The sequence below is a fragment of the Perissodus microlepis genome, chromosome 1, assembly GCF_051167445.1.
Source record: "Perissodus microlepis isolate ML-2025 ecotype Zambia chromosome 1, ASM5116744v1, whole genome shotgun sequence".
NCBI lineage: Eukaryota > Metazoa > Chordata > Actinopteri > Cichliformes > Cichlidae > Perissodus > Perissodus microlepis.
Window position 1 is genome coordinate 17,501,221 of NC_140461.1, and position 25,299 is coordinate 17,526,519.

General features: G+C 36.9%; 2 protein-coding genes across 2 annotated transcripts; both read right to left on the bottom strand.

Moving 5' to 3' along the window:
- Positions 1 to 72: 72 nt before the first annotated feature.
- Positions 73 to 15,074, bottom strand: def8 (differentially expressed in FDCP 8 homolog). Its single transcript, XM_084932470.1, has 12 exons — positions 14,921 to 15,074; positions 13,668 to 13,790; positions 7,666 to 7,760; positions 7,393 to 7,542; positions 6,041 to 6,182; positions 5,491 to 5,655; positions 5,149 to 5,276; positions 4,450 to 4,563; positions 4,162 to 4,242; positions 2,180 to 2,320; positions 1,872 to 1,981; positions 73 to 1,556 (listed from the first exon to the last, which is right to left on the bottom strand). Exons 2-12 carry the CDS (start codon positions 13,774 to 13,776, stop codon positions 1,460 to 1,462), a joined length of 1,332 nt encoding a protein of 443 aa, XP_084788596.1. The 5' UTR covers positions 13,777 to 13,790; positions 14,921 to 15,074; the 3' UTR covers positions 73 to 1,459.
- A 5,808-nt stretch (positions 15,075 to 20,882) lies between these two features.
- On the bottom strand, positions 20,883 to 25,289 carry mc1r (melanocortin 1 receptor). The gene has a single exon (XM_084932496.1). It carries the CDS (start codon positions 23,644 to 23,646, stop codon positions 22,669 to 22,671), a length of 978 nt encoding a protein of 325 aa, XP_084788622.1. The 5' UTR covers positions 23,647 to 25,289; the 3' UTR covers positions 20,883 to 22,668.
- Between the last annotated feature and the right edge of the window lie 10 nt (positions 25,290 to 25,299).

The window sequence follows — 25,299 nt, forward strand, 5'->3', positions numbered from 1 at the left end:
TTCATTTGGATTTTTTGTTGTTCTTAGTTGCAGACCGGTCATTAGCAGACAGAATTAAAACCATTGCTTAAATGCATTTCATTACTTTATTCATGCACTACTCACATGTTTAACAAGCCATGGTGTTTACCAACACCATGTAAGTCCATTAGTTTGAAAAAATATATATACAATACATCATGCTGAAAGATAACACAGCCAAAACTCATTATTTTAAAACAAATACATAAAGGTCAGCATTTACACATTAACCAAGGTTTGCCACTTAACATACAGAAACTTAATTAAGGGAATTTAGACTGAAACAACTACCATGATGGTATGAAAAGGTTTGGATAACAGCTGTTAAGTAACCTGACAGTCTTAGGCACACAATTTTCATGAGCATCAACAGACATTTGCTACACTGCATGAAAACAGCACTGATTAAACACATATTAAACTGCACAGCATTAGTTCACAGTTTTGAATTTAAAAAAAAATGAAAGCACATAAAACAACTCTCATAGTCTTTGTGTCTTACAGTTTAACAATTTTCTTTACAAGGAAAAGTACCGTACTGCTAATGCATGCTTTCATTATATATATATCTGTTGCCAATACAGTACACATATTTGAAGTTATGTTTTCAGTGATTCTATGTATACACATTAATTTTTTTTGTTCACCTATACCATTCGGTACGGTGCAAATAGGAAAAGAGCTGAAAATAAACAGTTAAGGCCTGAAAATTTACATAATTGAAGACTTTATGAAATATCAACAGATCAATATATTGGTTCTAAATAAACAGCAATTGAACTCATAGAAAATATGTCCAAAAAGGGGAGATGGGTAAGTGGCAGTGACCAACTGATCACACAGTCTAACAGATTTAATCCCATTTTAAACTATGTCAACACATAGCTTTTTTTGTGCAACATCACCCATCTGAACCTAATAAACTGAAACTTGGACATGGCAGCACAGGAACTGGATGCTGAAAGGCATATTTTTGGCGATTTTCTTATTGGATGCTGGGCTTCTAAACTTTAAAATTCTGATATATGGCAACTTTAAAGTTCAGCATTATTGGCAGTTTGGATTAAAGTAGTTGAGGCTTGTAACAGTAAATATACAATTTCTGCATGCATAACCACCTACTGATCAGGTGGATTTTCTCTACAGAGCATTTACTTGTAAATTTAGTAACACACACCAACATTAAACATACACGCAGTGGTTTGTACATCTAAGTTCTGTAGGAATGCAAAGGTTTGATAAAAATATATTAATTTCCAGATTAATTTTAAATACCCTGCCTCATAATGCAGTGCACAGGAAAAACAAAAGTCAGAGCATAATCATAAAACAAAATAAAGAAAGATTGTGGGTTGTTTTTTTTTTAAACTTAGATCAGATTTTTTCCATAACGAAGCAAAGTGCAGCATCCACTTAAATCCCGGTGTCCTTTCTAGAGTTAGCTTTCTTTCACATCCAGCTCCTCTTCGTCCTGCTTACGCTCAGTCATTCGTGCACATCGTGGACAAGTTGTGGAATTGTCAAAGTAACAATCTCTACAGAGGTACACAACAAAAAAACATCAACATTGTAGCATTCATGTCAGTTTGGTTATTTCTTTTAGTAACAGTTTAATAATTGGGAAATCATAGTGCTTTGCAAATTGAAGTACACTTGTTAAACAAAAATACTCTTAATTACCCCTTTAGTAATGGAATTTGAAGGTATGTTATTCTGAAGATCTGTTTTATTATTGGTATCTCCACTCAAAACTTTTATACAAACAATTTCCTTTTATCAATTAATTTTAAACACTTCACAAAGAGAAAATTTGCTGTATTTTTGAGCCCAAATCGTTGGTGATGACTAACCTGTGAAAGACAGCAGAGCAGTCATGGCACACTGAGGTGTGACTGTCAAAGGGGAACAGGATGTCTCCCTCCTTACAAAGCTCACACACAAATCCTTTGGCCTGACAGCGCTACAAATATACACATGGACAGCACAAACCATTAATATGGCACAGAAAGATACAATGATATCAACAAATACTAAAAACATTTCAGCCATATATTAGTACAACATGGTGAATTTGCAAGTCCAACACAGCCCCTCTTCTTCATGATATAGTTCAACAGTGCCATCAGTAGGGAAGTTTGTGCTTTATGTATGAGCTCACCTCGCAGTCTAGTTTGATGTGCTTAGCAAATGTGGTGTGGATCTCTGTGAGGGAACAGCTCAGTCTGCCAGTGGAAATGTCAATCAAATCCTGTAGTGAGTACATGTCGTCGTTCTCGACAAAGTGTTGGCGATCTTGTAGCTGGAAAATATAAATGCAAAAAAAGGAAATGGGCAACTTTCATATTATGAGACTCAACTCTTTAGTGCAAAAAAAGAGATATCAGACTCAAGCATAGTTTTAAACATATTATTTATTTATTTTAACAGTAGGGAAACATTTTAAAACAATTCAAACTGACAAATCATAAAAATATGTTTAGTATAGATTAAAACTGAGCTAATACATAACTTGAGATCACAAGAGTCAATTTAATTTATGCAAGCTAATTAGTGATATCCAGTGGCTCACCCGACTGCACATCATCAGCCTTCTTTAGTTCAGTACTCTTCACTTCTATCACATGGTGGTGCTGTTTTAACATACTGCTAATAGGCTGCCTGTGTCAGTGCTTCCATTTGCATTTTTCTAAATGGTAAGTAAATTGATAGCAAGTTTTCCAAACTGGGTTGTTTACATTCTTGCTCTCTTTGAAGGGTTAAATTGTAAACTCTGATCATCCAGTGGAGACTGAAACAATATTAACTGTTTATAATATGATAATGAAAAAAAAAACTTTCTTAATGCACATGTTTGTTTGTACAAATACACACACGCTTATATACAGCTGAGAAAAAAAGGCCTAGTCTAAATTTGTAAATGCCAGTTTAAAAAAAGTTGAGGCTATCAGTTCTTCATTCCAACATTATATGAAAAGAATCTATTAGCCTATTAGACATTGGGCAATTACAAGATAATTTTATGATTTACATGCAGAATTGTCTAATAGGCTAATAGTATTGCTTGGATCAAGTTTAATTGAGATAATTTATTATAACTAGATAACGTTTCTGCTTGAAAGCAAGTCCTTGTTTTACCCAATAAAATTAAGTGTTGGTCAAGTTACTTGAAAAAAGTAATCAGTAACTAATTACTGATTACTTCCCCAAAAAAGTAATCCTGTTACTTTACTGATTACTTATTTTCAAAAGTAATTAATTACCTAGTTACTTAGTTACTTTTTAAAAACACGATTTACAACCTGAATAGGTAATAAAGCGATATATCTTTCAGCCCAATTCTACTTTTTCTGCATAATCCATCATACAAAATGTAATCAAATGGAAACGTCTCTTTTTAAAACTTTAAACTTTAAATCTTTTAACTTTATGCATTAAGCAAAAACTTAATTATATGCAACATTCTCTGACTGGAAGAAATTTGTTTAACATTTAAACCTATTTTCTGCACATTCCAGCACATAAAATAAAATAGTTTTTTGTGTTTACACTCACTCTTTCAAATAAATGCAAGTAAAACACAGCAGAAAATAAATAAAATCAAAGACTAGCGGTCCTGTTGCTCTATTTTCACCTATAAAGCAGGAGTGGGGTAGGCGGAGGTTTGCCCTGGTGCAGGTGTGCAGCAGCGGTCAGTTGAAGAATCCGCGAGTTTCTCTGTGAATTTCATATTACGTCATTGTGCACTCGGTGCTTGCTTGGAAGTTTAGGGTTTTTTTTTTATGGAATCAAACTCAAAATGAGGTCAGTACTTCCACGCTTTAAACGCTGCACGCTCATACTCTCTCCCACACTCGATATATGATCCATTGTTGATCTGCACACAGCTGTTGTCACGAACATCGCACTCGCTTACGTCACTGTCATGAGACATTCTCGCAAAAAATCACGGTTTTAGTAACGCAGCGTGCTTACGTGAAAGTAACAGTAATCTAATTACCGTTTTTGCAATAGTAATCCCTTACGTTACTCCTTACTTGAAAAAAGTAACCAGATTACGCGTTACTGCCCATCTCTGACAAAATTTACTAAAATCTACTAAAAAATTACATCTTAAACCTCTGAGAATAAAAAGTTACTGACCTGTAGTAGCAGCCGAGCTTCCATTGCCTCCTTGCAGGTGATAAAATAGGGTTTCATTAACAGAATATCTTGACGAAGTTTCTGTGGGAGAAAACACACACAAACATTTCTGTCACTCTTAGTGAAAGGAGTCACTCACCCACTTGCCTGTCCTGGCAACACTGAATGAAAAAAAAAAAACATTTAGGGATAGGTTGGCTGACAACACAACTGTGAAAGTAATTATTTATTTAAAACGAGTCTATTAAAAATAAGCTGAAAAATAAACTTCAAAGGGAAGCTACCCACCCTGATTTCAACCAGTTCCTCCACAAAGTTGAATAGCAGCGGGTTTATTTCTTTCAGCCTTAGCACGGGGCGTGACATCATCAGGGCCAGGTAGCGCATTGAGGAGCGACAAACCTGAGATAGAGACACTATCAGAACACAAACTGGCTCAATACGCCCTCAAAACACACTGACATACCTTCATCATAAGACAGTGAGCTTGGTTAATCCTGCACTGGTCGACAGCTTTAACGAGTAAATGTGCATCATCTGATTCAAATTCACAAACCTCGTCCTGAACTGGGATGATTTTAAAAGTAGGTCACATGCCACCAGATAAATGATTCTACCAGACACAGGAATGTAATTGAGTTGAGTGACATGTAAATAACATTAATCTGACTTCCCTTGAGTAAATTTTTAAAACCTGGGGAAACTTCTTTAAAGGATGGTTTCGCAGTTTTGTAGTACTCTTTATGACTAGTAAATTGAGTTAATCAGTGGAATGTCCATGCGTGATATGCATGTATATGTATACGATTCTGTCTAACTTTGATGTAAAGCAGTAGCATCCACTAAATAATATTAAAAGCACATTTACAAATTCCAGCCTCTTTCAGTCCAATCAAAATGTTCAGCAAACATGTTAATGAAATATAGTTTACACATTTATAAATTTTATTTTCATGTGCTGAGTGTATCTGCGGTTGTTGAGGTTACCTTCCTTGATTCAAACTCCCAGTTGTGGATGACACGAGCTGGAATGACGGCTGTGTCATTCCAATGACATGTGCTGCAGTAATACTGGCCAGTGTAGTCACACTGTCTGGCTTCACTAGGTACGCCCCCTGCAAGATAAATACAAAAAAGTACAGTTAAACTATAAAACAAAAGAACATGTACACATCACCAAAATGCATTTAAAATACTATAGAAAATATAAATATATAAATATTCCACATCAAACTAAGGCATACCAGAGGTCGTTATGTATATATGTATATATATATATATACTCCTAATTGGGCTAACCAAACATAAACACATTGAATTTGTACTCACTCAGTGAAATTTGTGCACGACATTCTGCACAGCGGTAATCTTGCCGGTCTAGTCCTATTTCAGGACAAATACTGAGCTCGTACTCAGACTGGTGGCTGACCTTTGACCTGACACAGGGTTTAGTGATCAGATTCATACACTTACTATGGCAACGATAATAGCATCCTGAAAAAAGAAAGAGATAACTTCAAATTATAATATAGAAAGTTTTGTTTTCGCAATCAAGATTACTCATTGTCTCACCTGTCACTGGTTCAGACAGAAACATTTCATACAACAGAATGGAAGTTGTATGAAATGTTTCTGCAAATGCAAATGGATTGCACAGATCTCTAATTACCTTCTGAGTGTATTAAGGCTTGAGAGCACAGCAAATGATATTAGAAGTCTGAATTTTGAGCAGTGTTAACAGAAATGTTAAGGCTTGAGAGCACAGCAAATGATATTAGAAGTCTGAATTTTGAGCAGTGTTAACAGAAATGTTTCAAACTTTTGGGAACTAAACTTTCGGTAATCTTACAGCGCTCTACCAGTATCTACTATGTCTCACCTGTGCAGGTATACCAAGTCTGGATAAGGCCCCAGATAATAGTGCTACACTTATCACAGGTCTGTTTCACACTCTTGCTCTTTTCCTTGGAGAAGCGGTGTTCCAGTAGGACTCTCAGATTAGGCTCATCTTCCTCTGGATCCTTTAAAATGATGCATGCGAAAAACAGAACACACAAAACATGGCTGTAACACTGTTTTGTGTACAGCTGCAAGAGATAGCAACCTATGTGCAATTAAATTTGTTTACACTTACACTACCTTGTGTTTTGTATAGCCTAAACAAAACTGATGGGAATGCATAAAAAAACATCAAGGATTAATTTCCTGATGTATGAAACTCTTTTGATTCACAAAACTTTTCTGCTGAACTTGTACCAGAAGGCATAACAGCTGTCTTACGATGTAATTTGAAGTGCTCTGGGTAAATTTCATAGATAGAGATACAATTTGAGTTGCTTCACATGATAAAGTTCAAAATGAAAGAGATTATGGATGTTAAGAATCAAGCTAAGCAATTGGATATGTTTCACTGTTTTATTTTAAAAAAAAGGAGAAGAAGAAGAAGATTCCTTTGTCCGTCATTGTCACCGTGACTTATTCTTTAACATTTTGATTATGTTACAGTAATCAGTGTGACACACTGCCTGTGTGTTAAAGTGCTGTTGTTAGTGTTTAAGTGTTGTTAAAGTGAAGAAACTGTCAAATTGTTAAGACATGGGGGGTGACTTCAGAGAATAATCTTTCTTGGTCAACCTGGATCTTGCTATTGGAAACAAACCAATGCACTGAAAAACAAAGCCAGATGATAACTGATACCTTCTTTACTGTTGATGAATGGGCTTGATTAATGAGCTTGTTTATTTGAAAGCCCTTTAATACACTAGACTGTAAAACTTTGTTTTCTATCATTTATAAACAAAAAAAAGGGAATTTATGCAAACTCTTCGCCAACTCTTCTCCAAGAATGTCTGCAATGCATTTTCACACATTTCATAAAGGGCAAAATACTCAAATCAAAGCAGTTTGGAGTGTTTTAGATGTTTTCCTTCCATAGTTATCACCCTGTATACTTACTGGCCCAACATGATCACTAAGAATCTCCTCCTCCTCTGACATCAATCCTCCACACATGGTCACTTCTCTAAGGGTTTCTTAAGAGTTCAACTTGATTTTAAGGTTTTGACCTTACTAAGTCTTTCAGATGACATTATAATTTAAAACTATATTAATAAAACTGAACTTTGCATTTGTACAGATTTCCATTAATATTTAAAGCCTGTTACGCTTATCCAAGAACACACAACTACAATATAATGTCATGCCCTTCTCAATTTTCCCCTCAGTCCCAACCTTAAGTTCTTGTAGTTTGAGGCGCAGGTGGATAAGTTTCACTACATTGTCTTTTTGTCTCTCTGAATGCTCTGGCAGCTCCAAGATCAGCTTCTTACATTCTTCTATTGCCAGTTTAAGCTGTTCAATGTCTGATGCCACAAAAGAACCCTGTAACATGATATGAAAATGGAAGAGAAGGAAGTTTCACATTTTACAGTATAAACAGTTAAATTGAAAGTGATAAATTATTTTTACTGGGTTACAAATCAGAAAAAGGTAAGGAGTACTTACCACAGGCCTTGAGAAGTGATCCTCAGCTAGACCGAGGTCCATGGTTCGATCTGAACTGTGTGTTCTGGTCCCAGGGAAAACCTCAGGTCTTGCTTCTAAATTGAGGAAAACATGGCATAAAGCGCTGTTCTTCTTGCAAGCATACACACTACATTCTGGCAAGTGCACTCGGTCACGCTTGCTAATTTCATCCACATGACTATTGCAACTCAAGCCATTTCCTACACTGACTTACCCCTTAAGAATTCTTGAAGGGAAAGAACAGCACAAAAATGCAAATGGAAAATTCATGTGTGATTATTCACCAACATTTGGCAATGTATAACTCTGTCAGTTGACAGTCAGGGCGTAGGCATACAGAGTCATTACAACTGCTGTTCACAGGCAGAATGAACTTTGAAGTGCTTTATTACTGCTTTATTACTGTCACATTTACATGTCTGCAACCAATCTCTTTCACAATTATTCGTTCTGAATGTGTCAAAATTAGTTTAACCATCCGACATCCCGGGGCTAGCAATTTTTCCAGTCGGGCTACCAAAATCCATCTCAGCCCTGCCCGTCGGGCTATCATAGGAAGGAAAAATATATGTCAATGCTTCTGCATTCTTTCGCAAATGTATCTGGGTAATTTTGTCATTGGCATCAATGAGCCACTGTCAATGTGTGACATATTGAAATCGCGTTTGAATTTGTGCTTTTTTTTTGCGTTCACTTTCACGTTGCGATCGCATGAACTGTGTATAGAGAGCGGCAGTACTGATTGGTGAGTGACAGATTAATTACGCACCAATTCCTCTGGCATCGTCTTATCAATCGTTAGCTTACTATTCAAACATGACAAGTAAAATCTCTCGCAGCAAGCTTAAACATGTGATAGAGGTTGATTGCGCAGAGAATCACTGACCGTTATGTAAGTACGTGTGTAAAAGCAGATGGATTTATGCAGGTATTTTAGTTCTGCAGAGCCAAATAAGACAGTTCAGGGTGAAGAAGGGAGAGCCAAAGAAAAGCCTACCACAAAACGCAAAAGTTATGACAAATCAGACTATGAGGCAAAAAGAAAGCGCAGCTTTTTTGGTTTCATGGACAAAAGAATTTCTGTGGCTGGAATATGATGGTAAATGGTAAATGGCCTGCATTTGTATAGCGCTTTTCTAGTCCCTAAGGACCCCAAAGCGCTTCACACTACATTCAGTCATTCACCCATTCACACACACATTCACACACACTGGCGATGGCAAGCTACATTGTAGCCACAGCTGCCCTGGGGCGCACTGACAGAGGCGAGGCTGCCGGACACTGGCGCCACCGGGCCCTCTGACCACCACCAGTAGGCAAACATGGGGTTAGTATCTTGCCCAAGGATATTTGGCATGCAGCCAGGAGGCAGCCTGGGATCGAACCACCGACCTTCTGATTAGTGGCTGACCTGCTCTGATAAGCTAAGTAACATAATGTTCTGCCGGGTGTGTCGTGAGTTTCCCTCAAATTCTGAGTCGGCAAGCGCCTTTGTTACTGGGACCAGTAATTTTAAGAAAGACCCCATCAGAACCCATGAGAAATGCAAGAAATGCATTATTGCTCAGTCTGCAGTATCGTTCCCAGAACAAACACCAATTTCAAAAAACATACTAAAAATAAACCAAGCACAACAAGAAGTCCTGGAAAATCTGTTTAGAACAGCGTACTATTTTGCAAAGAGTGAACTACCATTGGCAAAATTTAGCAGTCTTTGCAAACTTCAAAAGGCAAATGGCCTAGATCTCGGTTCCATTTACCTGTGATTTCAGGGGAAATTTCAAAATCAGGATCTGACACACACTGATTCATGTTCTACACAGTTCTTAAAAGTTCATAGAAATTTCTGTTCAATTAGAACCAAATATTTGAGTTGATGATTGTAATTTTTATACAGTTGTTGTAATTTGTGTTTTAACTATTTTTTGATTGATGTTTTGTTTCCTTTACAATATAATATTGTAAAGGAAACAAAACATCAATCTTTTTTTTTTTTTTATTTGGGCTACTTAAATTTATTTTGGACTACCAAAAACTGAAGAGTGCCTGCCCGAAGGGCTACCAAGGATTTTGAAATTTTGCGAGCCCTGTATGACTTATGACTTTTGTTTAAAAAAAACAACAACAAGAACAACTTTGTATAGAATTTGTGTTTTACCTATCTCAATTTGTTTCATACAGTTTAATAATTGGCACTAGATGTTGGCAGAATGATCCAAATATCAGTATTATTGATGCAAATGCTGGCCTTGGCATTAGACAGATACTAGTGTGATAGGATCGATGCTTCGTTTCTATCCTCCAAGTTCAGTATGTAGCCTACTGAATTGCGTTAAATGATTTTTTTTAAATGACAAAATATACTAAACTATACACTATATGCTACTATACTAAATTAACATTCATAAAAATATACACAAAATATATACTTTGTGTTGACTGTCACATCTATTTTTTCATATATAACATATTTAATCAACAGAAGTTCACCCAAAGTGCTTTAGAGACAGCACATTTACATTCCTGGTCTTCAAAAAACCCCAAGTTTCAAGATACATGAAAATCTGAAAGATGTTTTGTTATGTGTTATGGTGGAAAGTAAAATTACAGTGACAGTGATTAAAATGTGATCAGCATTAGCAAATTAATGATGATTCTTCTCATAAATCATTACGCACTAGCCTGGCCTACATAACCTGTCTACAAGTTAAAACTATCAGTATCAGTACTGATATCAGCAATACTGGTCCTGTATTTACTTGGTGTAAATACATCAATATCAAAATTTGCGCAGCAGTAATTGACACCAAGACTTTCACAAGTCTGATCAATATCCATTCTTTACTCAAACTGATGTTTGACATGTTCATCTGTTACAATACAAGTCTGAATTTAAATTAAAGCAAGTGACAAATTAACATTTAAAGTGCACTGAGAGTAAACTTTCAGCTATCCACACTGACAACTGAGATTATTCTGAAGTGAAAAATGAGTAAACAGAACTGAATGATGGAATTTAAAGGTTGAACAAATTCAAATATATTTAAAAAGATTAAGTCAGTGTTTAGCTATTCAAATAATGTTTAATAAACTAAAAGAATCACATTATACAAACAGTGTTGTTACCTGCGTACACCTCTGAACAAAACATGTTGAAGGAATTCAGCCTTGTAGTTCCCAATAGACTCAGAGTAATGAGGCACCGTAGAATCAGAACAGCTATCAGTGAGTCATTCTTGCTCATCAAAAAGCAAAAAGTGTATTTGTCCTAAATTACAGGAAGTGTTACTGAAGTACTGCTTACTCGCATGCGTTTCATTTCCTCTACTTCAGCTACAGCATTTCCAACTTCCTTTTCCTTAGTCACAACAGTCCAGCATCCTTGCTCCTTATGCATTAGCAGGATCTGCCCTACATTACAAGGAAACTATTAAACTAAGTGCACAAATTGATGCAAGCTCAATCATTCAGGTAGGGAAATCTCAAAAAGTTGACTCTGGACATCTGGATGTAGCGTTTTCCATGGGAGAAATGTTTCGTCACTCATCCAAGTGACTTCTTCAGTCTCAGCTGACTGCTTAATGATCAAGAAACTGACCTCACAGCCCATGTTTGTCAGTGGTGCTAGTTTCAGTTATTATGCAAATGTCCTGTTTATATGGTTGGGAAAACCTGCTGAGACTGAACAAGTCACCTGGATGAGTGATGAAACATTTCTGCACAAATTAACTTTAATGAGGGATTTATTGCCTATACAGTAACTGAGATATACTGCTTGTGTTTTTGAAAAGGAAGCAAACATACATAGTGACATTTAGGAAAAACTGGAACCATGAATGCAAAAAAACCCCACTTCCCACTGCAACAACAAACTGTTTTAGAAAGGTAAATGCCAAGATCACAAATACCACTCGCTGAAATGCAGCCGCAAAGCATCACAAAGCCACCACCAGGCTATACAGATGGCTGTATAACTGCAACTTTAGCTTCCCGCAATTAAATGAACATGATTGAGCAATATTTAAAATGTGTGCGCTCCCAATTAAAATCCAAAGTAAAAACAAATCAAGCACTGTGATTGGCACATGCCTCCATGTGTTAATCACAGCTGTTGGCGGTTCCTGGACTAATTTGGAGTAACACTATGTTGAAAGACAGATATGAAGAGCTTGTCCCTCAAAACATCATCATCTGTTGCTTGGGAATCCTTTGGATTTAGCACAAGTGTCCTGGAACAAATCATATGCAGCTACTTCTATGTGTCTGTACTGCAAAGCAACACAACTTCAATCACCTAAAAAGACACCAAAAACTGCAGTAAAATTCATGCATGAAGGCCAAGAAAACCATTGCAGTGCTTGCTAGCATGAATCATTCAGTACCATTGCAGACATACACCACGTGTGCCCACTAAAGAAGTTGAGTAACAAATCTTTCAGGAAAATGGTAAACTTACTGCACAAACCATATGTTATCCTGTCATGCAGTGTCCTGATAATTTTGTTTAGTTAGGTTTTGGTACTGGTTTTTTTTTTTTTTTAATTATTTGTTATTTTTCTTTAAAGAGAATTTAGGTGAATAAAAAGGACCGATTTTATTTTCATGCAAAGATCTGGACAGATGTGAAGATAGGAAAGCAGTGTTGTGGTTACATGCAAATGTGATCTCAATCCATTCATCCACTGTCTTCCACTTATCATTGTCAGGGTCATGGTGGGGGCTGGAACGTATTCCAGCTACCATAGGGCGAGAGAGGCACAGCACACCCGGGACAGGTCGCTAATCTATCACAGGGCCAACACATAGAGACAGACAACAATTCACACTCACATTCACACATGAGCAATTTAGAATTACCAATTAACCAAACCCCACTAACTGCATGTCTTTGGACTGTGGGAGGAAGCCAAAGTACTTGGAGAGAACCCACACAAACACAGAGAAAACGGAAAAGGGAAAAGAACACTCCACACAGAAAGGCCCCGGCCAGATGGTGGAATCAAACTCAGGACCTGTGGTGTTAATCACCACACCACCGTGCTGTCCCTGTGCGATCTCAATATTAGTCAAAATAATCATAATCAAAAAATTAAAATAATCTTGATTATCAGTTGTCAGTGCTGGGGAGTAAAGGAATACATGTTACGTTATGTATTCAAAATAGACTTCAGACTGTTAAGACTTGATGGATAGCAGTAACAATAATCATGTGAAGTTCTGAAAGCAGTCTATGAACTAACCTCAGCTAAAGCCAGCTAACAATGTTAGCTCGGTGGCGAGTAGCCTTCAGTAATAGTAATAAATCACAGAGCATTAGTGCAATAATGTAGATATGAAAAGCATTACAATATATTAAGTAATCCAAAGTATTTAGAATACGTTACTCACATTGAGTAACGTATTACATTGCAAACTACATTTTTGGGCATGTATTCTGTAATCTGCAGTGGAATTTGAAAAGTAACCTTCCAAACACTGTCAGTTGTGCAGCCCTAATTGTATTTCTCTTCATCACTCCATAAGTACTGTTGCCACTGATTTTCTGTCCAGTTCTTGTGCAATTTGTAATTTTCTCAGTGTTTTCCTTTATTAATAATGGCTTCTTTCACTGAGACCATTTCTGACAAAGCTTCAGCAAACAGCAGATACATCACTGGAAGACCAGATGCAATTTTTTTGTATATTCAACTTTTTTCCTGTCTATCAAACTAGTCACCTTTCACAGGCACGGTAAATTCAAAATTTGCATCATCATGATAAAGAGATTTTAAAAATGTTAAATATGCATGTGACGATGAAGGAAGACAGTCAGTGAAACCGATCAGTGTGAGGTGTAAACTCTGTCTATATGGCTTAATACTAAGATGAAGCAGGCAAATGAAAGACAACAAAGACAACAATGTATATTATTTTCCTGAATTTAACTACAGGTGTGAAAGCAATCCTTAGACAGTTGTATCATAACTTGTGGCAAACCTCACCATGTTGCGGGGGTGTTTTGTCTCCTTGGGGACCATCCTCTTCCTCTCCACGATCAAATGGATTGAGGCGGGTTTGGCGAAAAAGTGCAAGTCTCTCATCATACTCCATTTTATTGGCTACATCTAAGAAAGACAAACAAAACAAAGCAATTGTCTTCTCTTGGCTTTATGTATTGAAACATTACGAGGAATCTCAGTTTCCTTTCAGAAGGAAGCTGGTTAGCCAGTGTTTATACTTGGTTCGGCTTACTGTGCGGTGATAGACATTGTGTTGACATTTACTTGGTCATGAGCTGTTCATGGGTCATAAACTCTCACTAAGAGCCCAATGGTTTCAAGAAAAATAAAGGCAAAATATGTGCTGCATGTTACAAGCAGAAATATGAATCTGTGCACATCTTTAACTTTGTTCAAATACATAATACATAGTCCTGAATGAGAGTTATACCAAGGCTACTGCTATTTTATACTTGCAATTTAGGTCAGATCTTAAAAAAGATTTAGTCTTACACATTACAGAAAAAGTTCCTTTACATCTAAAATGAAACAAAATCTACTTTTTCATCAGATCCTCCCTACCTCACAAAACTCTTTCAAACTTTCAAACTCCACATCCATATGCTAGAATACCAGAGAATACAAATGTCCTGTTGAAAATTGTAACCATAACGAAGGAAACTCTGATACATAATTAAAGGGTTAAGGGTAGTAGTAATTGTAATTTAATTCCATGTAGATTTTATGAAGCTACACTAGAGACAGCCTGACAGGTACACTAGCACTCCCTTTGGCTGGTTAATTACCATTAAGTCTAATTTTCACTGAGGCTGAAGATGCATGAATCCCAGTGGTATGTGTAAGCTCTACTTCAACAGTCAACAAAAACACGCCCTACAGACATTTTATGGACGACTTAAGTAAATAAGGTCAAACGAGGTAACACTGCAAACACTGAAAAGACTGAGAAACGTTAAGTTGGAGCTTTATTTCACTAATTATTACCACTTAAGGATGATGCACAGTTGCAGTAAGTCCTAATGTGCTAAGAGGTAACCTTAATGTTATTTCGTTCATCACAGCTAAACAGCTTAACAGGGCGTTAACAGGGCGCTAAAAGGGCAAGTCCATATCCAAACACGGATGTCAACAAACAGCTAATGCTAGCTAGCTAACAAGCTTTTAAACCAGCAAGTCGTCCGTTGATTTGATGCTAATGTTTGGTCATTAAAGCGGCCGTCTAGTTGGAAGCTTACCCCGTTGTTGAACGAATTTATCAGCAGCAAACTAGCAGCTATATTATAATATAATAATATATTTTGTGGACGACGTTTATGATGAATATAGGCAGCCGTCCCCGTTTTGTTTTGCCTCTGTCATGGGTAACATCACACGGGGGAAAAAAAAACGTCAAGTCATACTTCGTCAAAGTAGCGAGTTCCGGCGAGATTTTCAAAATAAAAAAAATAACCATTGCAATAATGAAGTAGTGTAGAAGAAATAAAAGAAACTCAAGTGGTAAATAAAGGCTACATTTAAAGCGACATCTGTATTTGCAACTTAGTAAATATGTTTTGACACGTGGTATACTAATATAGATTACTGTTAAAGGTGTAAAATAAAGCGGTACCTTTAATTTGAAAAGAAACATCACCCTCAGTTTTTTCTCATTTTATGTGATTTTAGGTACCTTCCAATTAATTTCCTCAGTAAGATCCCTTTAAAAGTGCTGACTGCATGTCTTTTTCTTTTTTATACACATCATCTAAATATAATCCTTAAATGAATTATTAGTTGTACTGATAATGAAAGAAATGTCATGCAAATAATACTTTTCTCTACAACAAATACAATATAATTCTCCTAAATGGCAGTTAAAATTATTATTATTATTTGTTTGATTGACCGCTGGTTTTATAATTCCCTTTGGCCTTTCAGTGGGTTTTGTTTGCTTGAAGACAAGAATGATTTGTGTAGGAAATTCCATGTCAAACTCCTCATTTTAAACTGGGAATTTTTGGATTCATGCAAGGACAAAACGCGTTTCATGCTGCTTAGCTCAAGGGTACAAAAAAATGAGGTCACATATTACTGGGGAAATAAATTATTACAAATTTAGCACCTGAACACTGCACTCTGCAAAACCACATGTTATACTCATCTCATCTCATTTTCATAAACTGTCCGTTTTAAATACCACAAAAGGATTTCTGAAAAATTAGAGTTAGTGACTGGTCATAAATATCACAGATGCTAGCTTTAAGAGAGAATGTTCATGAGCTTACTGAATATAGCAAACAGCATCTTCGCAGCAAACATGTTGCGTAAAAACTGAAAAAACAAAAGAAAACGAAAATAAATAAATAATAATCAATGCAGTGTAAGCAGTCTGTTTATATCTGGTCCAGTATATCAGTGGTTTTGCTGTTAATACACAAGCAACTACAGAGAAACCTTTTTAAGTGTGGTTTTATTACCATGGCTTGTTGCCTTGCTTAAAAATGCTTAAAAATGTAAAAAGCACTTCAGTGGAATATGATGAAACAAGTTCAAATAAAGGAGGGAGAGGGTACTGTTGGAGTTCAGGGTTGTTGCACATATTAAATTTTACATTATCCCCTTAGCAGCTGACAGTCTTTTTATAACATTTCTCCAATAACAGTATTCAGTATTTGGTTTTGCAGAAAATGTTTTGACCACCAAGCTTGTTATGAATTATAATTTACAACAGTTTGGGAGTTCCTAGAAGTTATTACCATGTATGATTCACACTGAAGATTAGATTTAAAGCTTTGCACCAAGCTAAAATACATAAAGATGGGCTTTAGTAAATCTTAATGGAAAGATCCCTAGACTTGTCACATATAAGAAACATAATATATTTCTAAGTAAGAGTGTTGCCAGATTGTGATGAAGTGACAGTCACATTCTTGTGTTTGAGAGAGGCATGTGATCCATGTCATACACAACAGAAATGTTACTTTGCATTACTTCAACAACAACAACAATAATAATAATAATAACCTGCCTTAGTTGGCTTCCAGAGAAAATTAATGCTGATGTTGCTACATGTCTGCCATATCTATGAAGAGGCCATAACCCTATCATAACTGTATTTTTCAGTGTGATTAGTTTGGTGCCTCATTCTTTTCCTTGTTTTTACTGCTTCTGGGAATGATGCTGCTTCTGTAATCTACTAGGAATCTGCCCTAAAAACCTTTTTACATTGAGTTTCATTTATTTGTGCACAAACGTAGCAAGTATGTGGCAATGAGCGTTTTTTTTTTTTTTCCATTTCTATTTCTATAGATGATTATTTCCATTACATACAAAGTCTTGAATTATAAGGCCTCATGGTTACATAAAGACTTTATAGAGCAGCTTTTCTTCAGACTGTCATTTTACTTGTGCTTCTAAGAGTTTCTGAAAGTAGAATGGGAGGCAGAGCCTTCTGCCATGGAACCAGCTCACAGTTTGGGTTTGGGAGACAGAGACTCTCACTGCTTTAAAGATTTAAAGCTTTACCTTTTTGATAACTCTTATCTAGACTAATAAAGTTATAAGATCAGGCTACTTATGGACTTCTTCTTCCCCATTTTCACTCATCGTATACCACTATTATCTCTCTCTACTCTCTTCTTTTTGTTATGGTCTCTTTTCTGTTTCCCACCCAAACCAGTTTTAGCAGATATTCAACTTTGATTGTAAAGAGAACTTCAACAATCAGACAATACGTCTGATTGTTGAAGTTCTCTTTACAATCAAAGTTTGTTTTTTTAAAACTTACAATATGAAGCTTCTTATGATGACTGTTGTTGTGAACTGGAACTATATAAAAAGTGAACTGAATTGAAATTAAGATTCACAAATAACCACCATACATAGCAGAGCTGCCTTCCCATGTGGAAAAGAAATAGTAAAAACTTACATGATTTACTCATGAAAGTGGCCACTTTCTCATTACTTTCATATATTGTTTTAGTAAGTATCCAGAACATACAAGTTTCATTTATATAATTTTTCAGGGGATCTTATATCTGTTTTCACTCTTGTATGCTTTTCATACAAGTTTCACACAAGACAGATACAAACTTTATAAGATTTATATAGATCTTTTCCATATGGGTTTACTTGTTGCATCTAATGGAAACTAAAACACACACCAGTACTACATTCAGACCCCATTTTGGTTCAGCTTAAAGCAGATTTATGGAGATAATGTTCAGTATCAGAGGTTGTAGAGCAGATTTTCACTGTAGAGACTCGGTAAACACGGGTCTTTCATTGTCTTTCATGGCTGTCCTAAGAGATTTGTGGACAATGACCATCACATGTGCACGAGTGTGTTAACTTTCAGGGGGTACCAAAACAATTTCACAGAGTATTTTCCATATTGGTCACATTTACGTGCTTCAGATAATCACATTTCAATATTAGATAATGACAACCCAAATAAATACAAAATGCAGTCTTTAAATAATGATTTAATTTATTAAGGGAAAAAAGTTATCCAAACCTGCTTAGCCCTGTGGTTAGGTGGTCAGGTTATATTCCTTAAACCTATTAACTGCTTGAGCAACCCTCAGCAGCAAGAACTGCTGTCAAACAGTATGGTGCATTGAATCTTTCACGTTGCTGTGGAGGAATATTGGCCTGCTTTTTATTGTAACTCAGCCGCTCTAAGGTCATGCCAAAGCATCTCAATCTGATTTGAGGGCTAGGTTAATTGGTTATTCTCAATGGGCAACAGGTGCGAATGTGAGTGTGACTGGTTGTCTGCCTGTTTGTGGTAGCCCTGTGGTAGACTGGCAACCTGCCCTGCCTCTATGACAGCAGGGATAGGCTCCAGCCTGCTGGCCCTGAATTGGATACACAGAAGACAGATGGATGAATGTCCAGTCTCTCTAATTATGCAAATGAGAATTTGCATAATTATGATTAAGGAACTGACCTCCCAGCCCATTGTTCCCTCAGTGGGCTGGTTTCAGTCATTATGCAAATGTACTGTTTATAAGATTGGGGAAACCTGCAGTCAGCTGAGACTGAAGAAGTCACTCTGATGAGTGACGAAACGTTTCTCCCACAAAACGCTACGTCCAGATGAACAGAATCAACTTTTGGAGAACTATTGCATTACTTTATGTTATTTTATAATTGTTTCAGTTTTCAGTATCCACTATTTTCAGTTATGGCAGGTTTTGTTTGTAAAGATTTTCTCATCAAAATCATTTGATTAAAAACCTTTTAAAAATATATTTTATTGGCATTCATCCCTGAGGGTAGGCATTTTGTGGTCTGGTCATATGGATATAGCTTGAGTGTGTTTGTCGTTGGGGGAAGCAGCTGTGGAGATTTTCCTTTGCTGCAAACAGAGCTGTGTTGTGTGGCTAAATGAAGGCAGAAGTCATAGCACCAATAATAACATGCTGTTCCCTGGAAATTATGTAGTCACACGTCTCTTCCTTCCTTTAATCAGCAGTAATTATAATTAAGTGAGACACTACAGATAACATATGGTTCATTTTTCATTTATTATCATGGTCACGAATCTGGGGTTCATGGTCAACGTTATCATTACAGGTCACTGACAGTGATGTCAGTGTGTTCTGGTCCATGTCAGTTTTCCTCTGAGAAGCGCGTGTCGTGATCAGCTACATAGCTAGTACAACCTTAATATTTATTTAATATCTGAGACGGGATTGGCAGGAGAGACAAATGTTTCAAAGCCGTGAGACAATCTTCCAAAGCAACTACCATTCACAAATTACTATTTAATAAGGGTAATAAATTATTTTTAGACACAAACCATCACAATGAATAGCATTCATTCATTTTGGGATTATCTTTCATCATCTTGAAGTTTCTTTGAAATTTAGGCTGTGCCAATGCATGTAATACAATTATGGACTGTTACAATATGAAAATCTAACTGGAAAGAAAAGATTTTAGCAAAAGTTTAAAAAACAAACAAACAAACAAACAAAAAAAACCCAAACAATTATACTGCAAATATAATACTGGGGTGGCTGTGATTCTGAAGGTAGAGCAGGTCATCTATTAGTCACTTTGTGGTTTGAGTCCTGGTTGCTCGGGTCTGCATGCCAAAACGCCCTTGAGCAAGATATCAAACCTCAAGTTACTCCTGATATGTTCAGGAGTGTGAATGTGTGGGAATGTTAGATAGAAAGCACTTAGAAGCAGAAAAAGGTGCTTGTATGAATGAATTTGTGAACAGGTGAATGAGACATGTTGTATAGATACTTTCAGTGCTCAAGTAGAAAACCAGTATATAGGAATGTCCACTTAACGAACTGACATATGTACATTTTAACTTGTACGCATTCCCTCCATTTCTTTCTTAAAATGGAAAAATGAGCCATTTCCCTCTAATAATGTGCATGTGGGTGACATACAAAAAAGCCAAGAATTTTTTTTAAATCATCTTAAACAATTAGGATTTTTAATTTTTTCCTTGAGGACAGGATGAGGGATTTTTCTTTTTCTTTCAAACTGGAAATCCCCTCGTGCTCATTGCTGTTATTTAAGGCACAGCAAATGAACTTGATCATGAGTTTAAAAATGGAGCATTTCAAAAAACGCCTCTGTTGTGTTGTATATCAATGGCTCTACTGTCTGCCCAGAGCAAACGTTGCCTTGCATATTTTTGTTAATGTGAACCAGAAAATGTTCATGTTGCAAATAAATAGGCAAACTTTAAAGCTCTGCAATTAAAGTTAGAATGTCGTCTGCAGATGCTGCAGAGATACCTACAGATACAATACACTGACAATTTCTACCTTAATCACCAGTGTGTGAATGTGTGTGTGAATGGGTGGATGACTGGATGTGTAAAGCGCTTTGGGGTCCTTTGGGACTAGTAAAGCACTGTACAAGTACAGACCATTTACCATTTAATGCAATACAGCAACCATAATTTGTCCATAATTTGAAAATCTGGATATCGTTTTCTTTATTTGACTGCAGAGGCATTTCCTAGAGAAGCTGCAGTCTTTTTTTGTTTGATTGCACATGAATAAAGACTTCAAATAATGCTTACAGGCAATGTGCAAAAATCTGAAGATAATAATGACATGAAAAATACTTGACTTTATGATGGACAGATGATAACTAAGCAATACCACTATTGTTCTGGATTCAATACAAACTATTTTGTATGTTTTGACCCCTTTATTTGGGAAAACAGGTAAACAATTCCACTAACATACATATACATATGACATACAGAACAACATAGTCCTGTTTTACTCAATTTTAAGTTGACCTGGATGCACACAGTTGTTCTTTTTTTCTTTTTTTTTTAAACACCCACATTTATACATTTTCATTTTATATTATGTATGGAATCATGTTTATTTGTGGCCGTATACTGAAGCCCTGACTGTCATTATCTTTAACAGAGGTTTTCTTAAAGACTTATACATGACAGTGTTGTATATTATCAGTTCTATATCGAGCCAGCACTCTGAAAACAATCCTAATAAAGCTAGTCTAATAAATCAAGTATACAAAAAACAAAGTGTACAAAAAAAAGAAAAAAATGGGTTCTAAAATTAATCTTTAAAAAACAACAACAACAACAAAAACATTACACAGAGCACAACTGCACATTACACATTGCATTGTTGCTATCATGGTTTCTTTATTTATCTGTTGGCAGACAGCTTGATAACCCAGAAACCTTTCTTCCCACCATCATGTGGGGATTTAAAACTTTTCAGAGTTTAAATTAAGATGGATGAATTTCATCTTTTCTACAGAAAATGATAAGAGTGCAAAATGCAGGCCTGTTACCAGCACTTATGTGGGATAAATAAAGAACACCATGGAATATATGCATCAACTAAAACAATTAATGTTAATAATTAATTTATGCAATGAAGTTAATTAATTACATTAGCTGGACTTGGTGTAACCTGTATGCTGTCTTTTTAATCATGGATCTTTAGTCCGTTCCTTCCTAGACTGTCCTACATAACAAAAACTTCAGCCCAAACTGTCCCTTATTTGCGCATTTCAGAGAACCCACAAACTTCCAGAAATATAGCTTTGACATGGCTTCTTTCTTCTTTCATAAACCCTCTCATGCCATGAGCCTCGGGCCTACCACCAAGCATATTCATGTGATTTTTGTCCCCCCTTTTTTTTTCTTTTCTTTTTTTTAGTCACTGGGATATTTGACGTTTATTTTTGCAACAGTAATTTTTGAGTTTGTCACACAGTGTCATTTTAAGGTTTAGTCTGATCGCCCCTCCAATTAAGCTTTGTTTCATCTGTTCCCTGCTCCGTTTGCACCATGCTTGAACATTTTCCCAAAGACAGTCTATATATAAAATAATCTGCATTTGAGCTGCAGTAACTAAGAGATTATTCGCTGCTTCTATTTTTTTAATTCTTGCAACGCACATCATTCATTAAAAGAAAAATGTCATTAAGATATTGATTCAAAAATAATAATAAATAATCTTAAAAGGGATAGAGATGTAAGGTAGCGACCTTTTGTTGTTGGCCATTTTAAAAATGAAAGTAAACTTCCTTTTTTATTTTCATGAAATTATAATAATTGAACGCCTTTTTTAAAAAAGAATTAAAGCAGCATATTTTGACCACCATAAGAGGCATTTTTTAGACAAAAAAATCAAACATGTTTACAGAAGAAAGAAAGAAAAAACACTAAGACCAGATACAATAAGCAGTGTTGTGAAACTGTTGACTGATTTACGAGATTATCCACAAGCTTCCCAGTGAAGAACAAAAAAAGGCGTAACGCAATAATAAATAAATTTACAGCTAAAACGGAAGCCAGTTCTATTTCATCAAATTTTTGCAGTGTGACAGAGTCTTCAGCTGCCATGTGCACTCGCGCACGGGCAACATTTGCATGTTTAAACATATATCAGTTGTGTCTTATTCTATCTTCGGACATGTTGAAGACAGAGGAAGAATGTTGTGTTGCGCTCGGTTTTGTTCAGGAATGTCCACGATGTCACACGCCGAAGCAAAACGAACACAGGACCATCTCCTGCAAGGTTTTACGCAGCTCGTGGCTCCGGTACGCGTATATAAGCGGGTCGATGAGGGAGTTACAGATGATGAGGATGAGGAAAAGGTTAAAGTTTCGAAAGAAACAGTTGCAGAAGGGGCTGGTGGGACAGGCGAGGATGAGGATAAGGTGTAGAAAGAAAGGGCCCCAGCATAAAATAAAGACCCCGAGCAGGATAGTGAGGGTTATGGCTCCTTTCATACTTGTGGACTGGCGCCTGTTTTTGTGGAAAGCCACGATGCGCCGAGAATGCACGTGCGCCAGGACAAACATGTGCAGGTATAACACGGCGTTGAATACCAGAGTAGTGCAGAAGAAAGTGACGAGGCACACGATGACGGCGTTGTCGGTGTGATATACGATGAAGAGGATGCTGGAGGTGATGCTGGCCAGCCACACCACCACGATGATGATGATGGCGCGATGAGGGGTCATGATGCTGTGATACCTCAGCGCGTAAAAGATGGTGATATAGCGATCGGCAGCGATGGTGCACAGAAAGGAGAGAGAGGACACCACGGAGCTGCAGATCATCACGTCAATGACGTTGTCCAGGTGGCGAAGCATGCCGGGGTGCACATCCAGGAGGCCGTGGTCATTGAGAAGCATGAATATGGTCTCCACCACGTTGCTGACGCTGACAAGCATGTCAGACACGGCCAGGCAGCAGATAAAGTAGTACATGGGCGAGTGGAGGTTTCGGTTTTTAATAATCGCCATGATGACCAAGATGTTTTCCACCAGACTGATGAGTCCCAGTGCCAAGAAGAGCTCCTGAGGGATCCGGATCTGAACGCAGTTCAGCCAGTTTCGCTCTCCTGCTGTTGAGTTCGTTTCGTTCTCCTCCAGAAGGTCATTTAGCGGTCCGAAGTCCGTGTGAAGTATGGAGGGATACTGCAGGGACCCGTTGGTCATTTCCATGTCTGCCTTCTATTAGGTAACTGCAAGCTTTTAGCTTTTCAGGTGCTCCGTGTGGGTTTTAGGCTGCTGCAGCACAGATTTAAACTGGGTAAGGAACCTTCATCAGCTGTCTCTGGAGCTTAGAGGATGCTTCTACATCAGCTGTCGCAGTTACAGCTTGCTTCTGAGCAGGTTGGGGATTCAAGCAACTCATCCGAACTGTTTGTTAAACCCATGGAAGCCTCAACCGTCCAGGATCATCAAACTCCACGCAAAAAGTTCAAGTATATGTATTTCAACCATTAAATAGCCTGAAAAATCATCGGGGAGCTACCGCGTTGGTCCCGGTGAAAAGTGCGTTTCTTGACTCGAGTAATCCTTTTATTTTTATTATAACCTATTGAGTTTTTATTATTATTTTTCGCCCTATCCAACCAGCTGCTCCGGGATGGGCATCTGTAATCTTTCCTTCTCCACTGAAATCTTGCACTCCGAGTTCACGTTTTTTCCTCAAACAGAGCAGCCGATCCACCAGAATCCTTCCATTAGTTCAGATTGTTCTGACCAGCACAGTAGCAATGAACACTGTCTATAGTATACTGGGAACGAGAGAGAGAGAGAGAGAGATGCCGGATTATTTCTCACAGTGATGTTGCGTCTTGAATGACTTAAGCGGCTCCTCCTCACAAGCCTCAGCTGCGCTGCGGTCCTGTCTGCGAAAGTTGTGCCAAGTTTTCTTGGGAGAGAGCTGAACGGTGATGGAATTCAGTAATAGTTCGATCTGGGTTTTTTTTAACACTTTCCTTTCTGCTTTAAGAAAATGCTTCACTTATTATTCTAATCAGAGTCTTGGTGTCCAAAATATAATTTCTGAAAGCTAAAACAGAAAAAGCTCTGAAAACTTGTACTACTTGTACTATACTTTCTGGAAAGCAGATTTAAATCTTTACTCGTAGTGAGCCTCCTGTTTTGTTCTTAGATATTCTCATTTTAAAAACAACTGCACATATAAAGATGCACACGCCATGTCTGTGTGTATTTTTTATGAGACAGTAATAAAGAGAGGGGTCAAGAGGGATCTTGACACTGTGCTCAAATCATATTTGCCCAGGTTCCTGCAGACGCAGGAAGTAGGTGCAAGTAGGGAACAAAGTTGGTCCCTTAACATAGACACAGCATCTGCTCCTGCAAGCACAAGCACCTGCAATGTAACTAAATAATCTAAAAACGGTCAGATAATTAATAATTAATTTTATTTTTGTTAAATCATCTTTAAATAATTATGGATGGTAAGTTATGAAAACTCTTTAATGATGTCTTAACAACAAAGGAAATTGTGTGATAGTAAAGATCTTTCTCTGAAACAAAAAACAGTTGGAAAACTTCAACCTAAACTTTCACTGCTCTCTGAAACATTAATTCAGGACAATAATCTATAAATGACAATTATGCTATTAAAAAAAATCTAAACAGATGCATAATTCTAGATTTAGTGTAGACACTGTGAGGCAATTCTTGGCCTGGGTCAGTCTGACCAGGTACATATTGTGAAAACATTAAATATGAAATCTAAGGCTTAAGTAATCCAGGACAAAATCCACACATCTACCTGTGCTTAAAAATGATTTCCATTAAAAATAAGTCTTAAATAGCTTTAAGACAAATGTGCAAGTG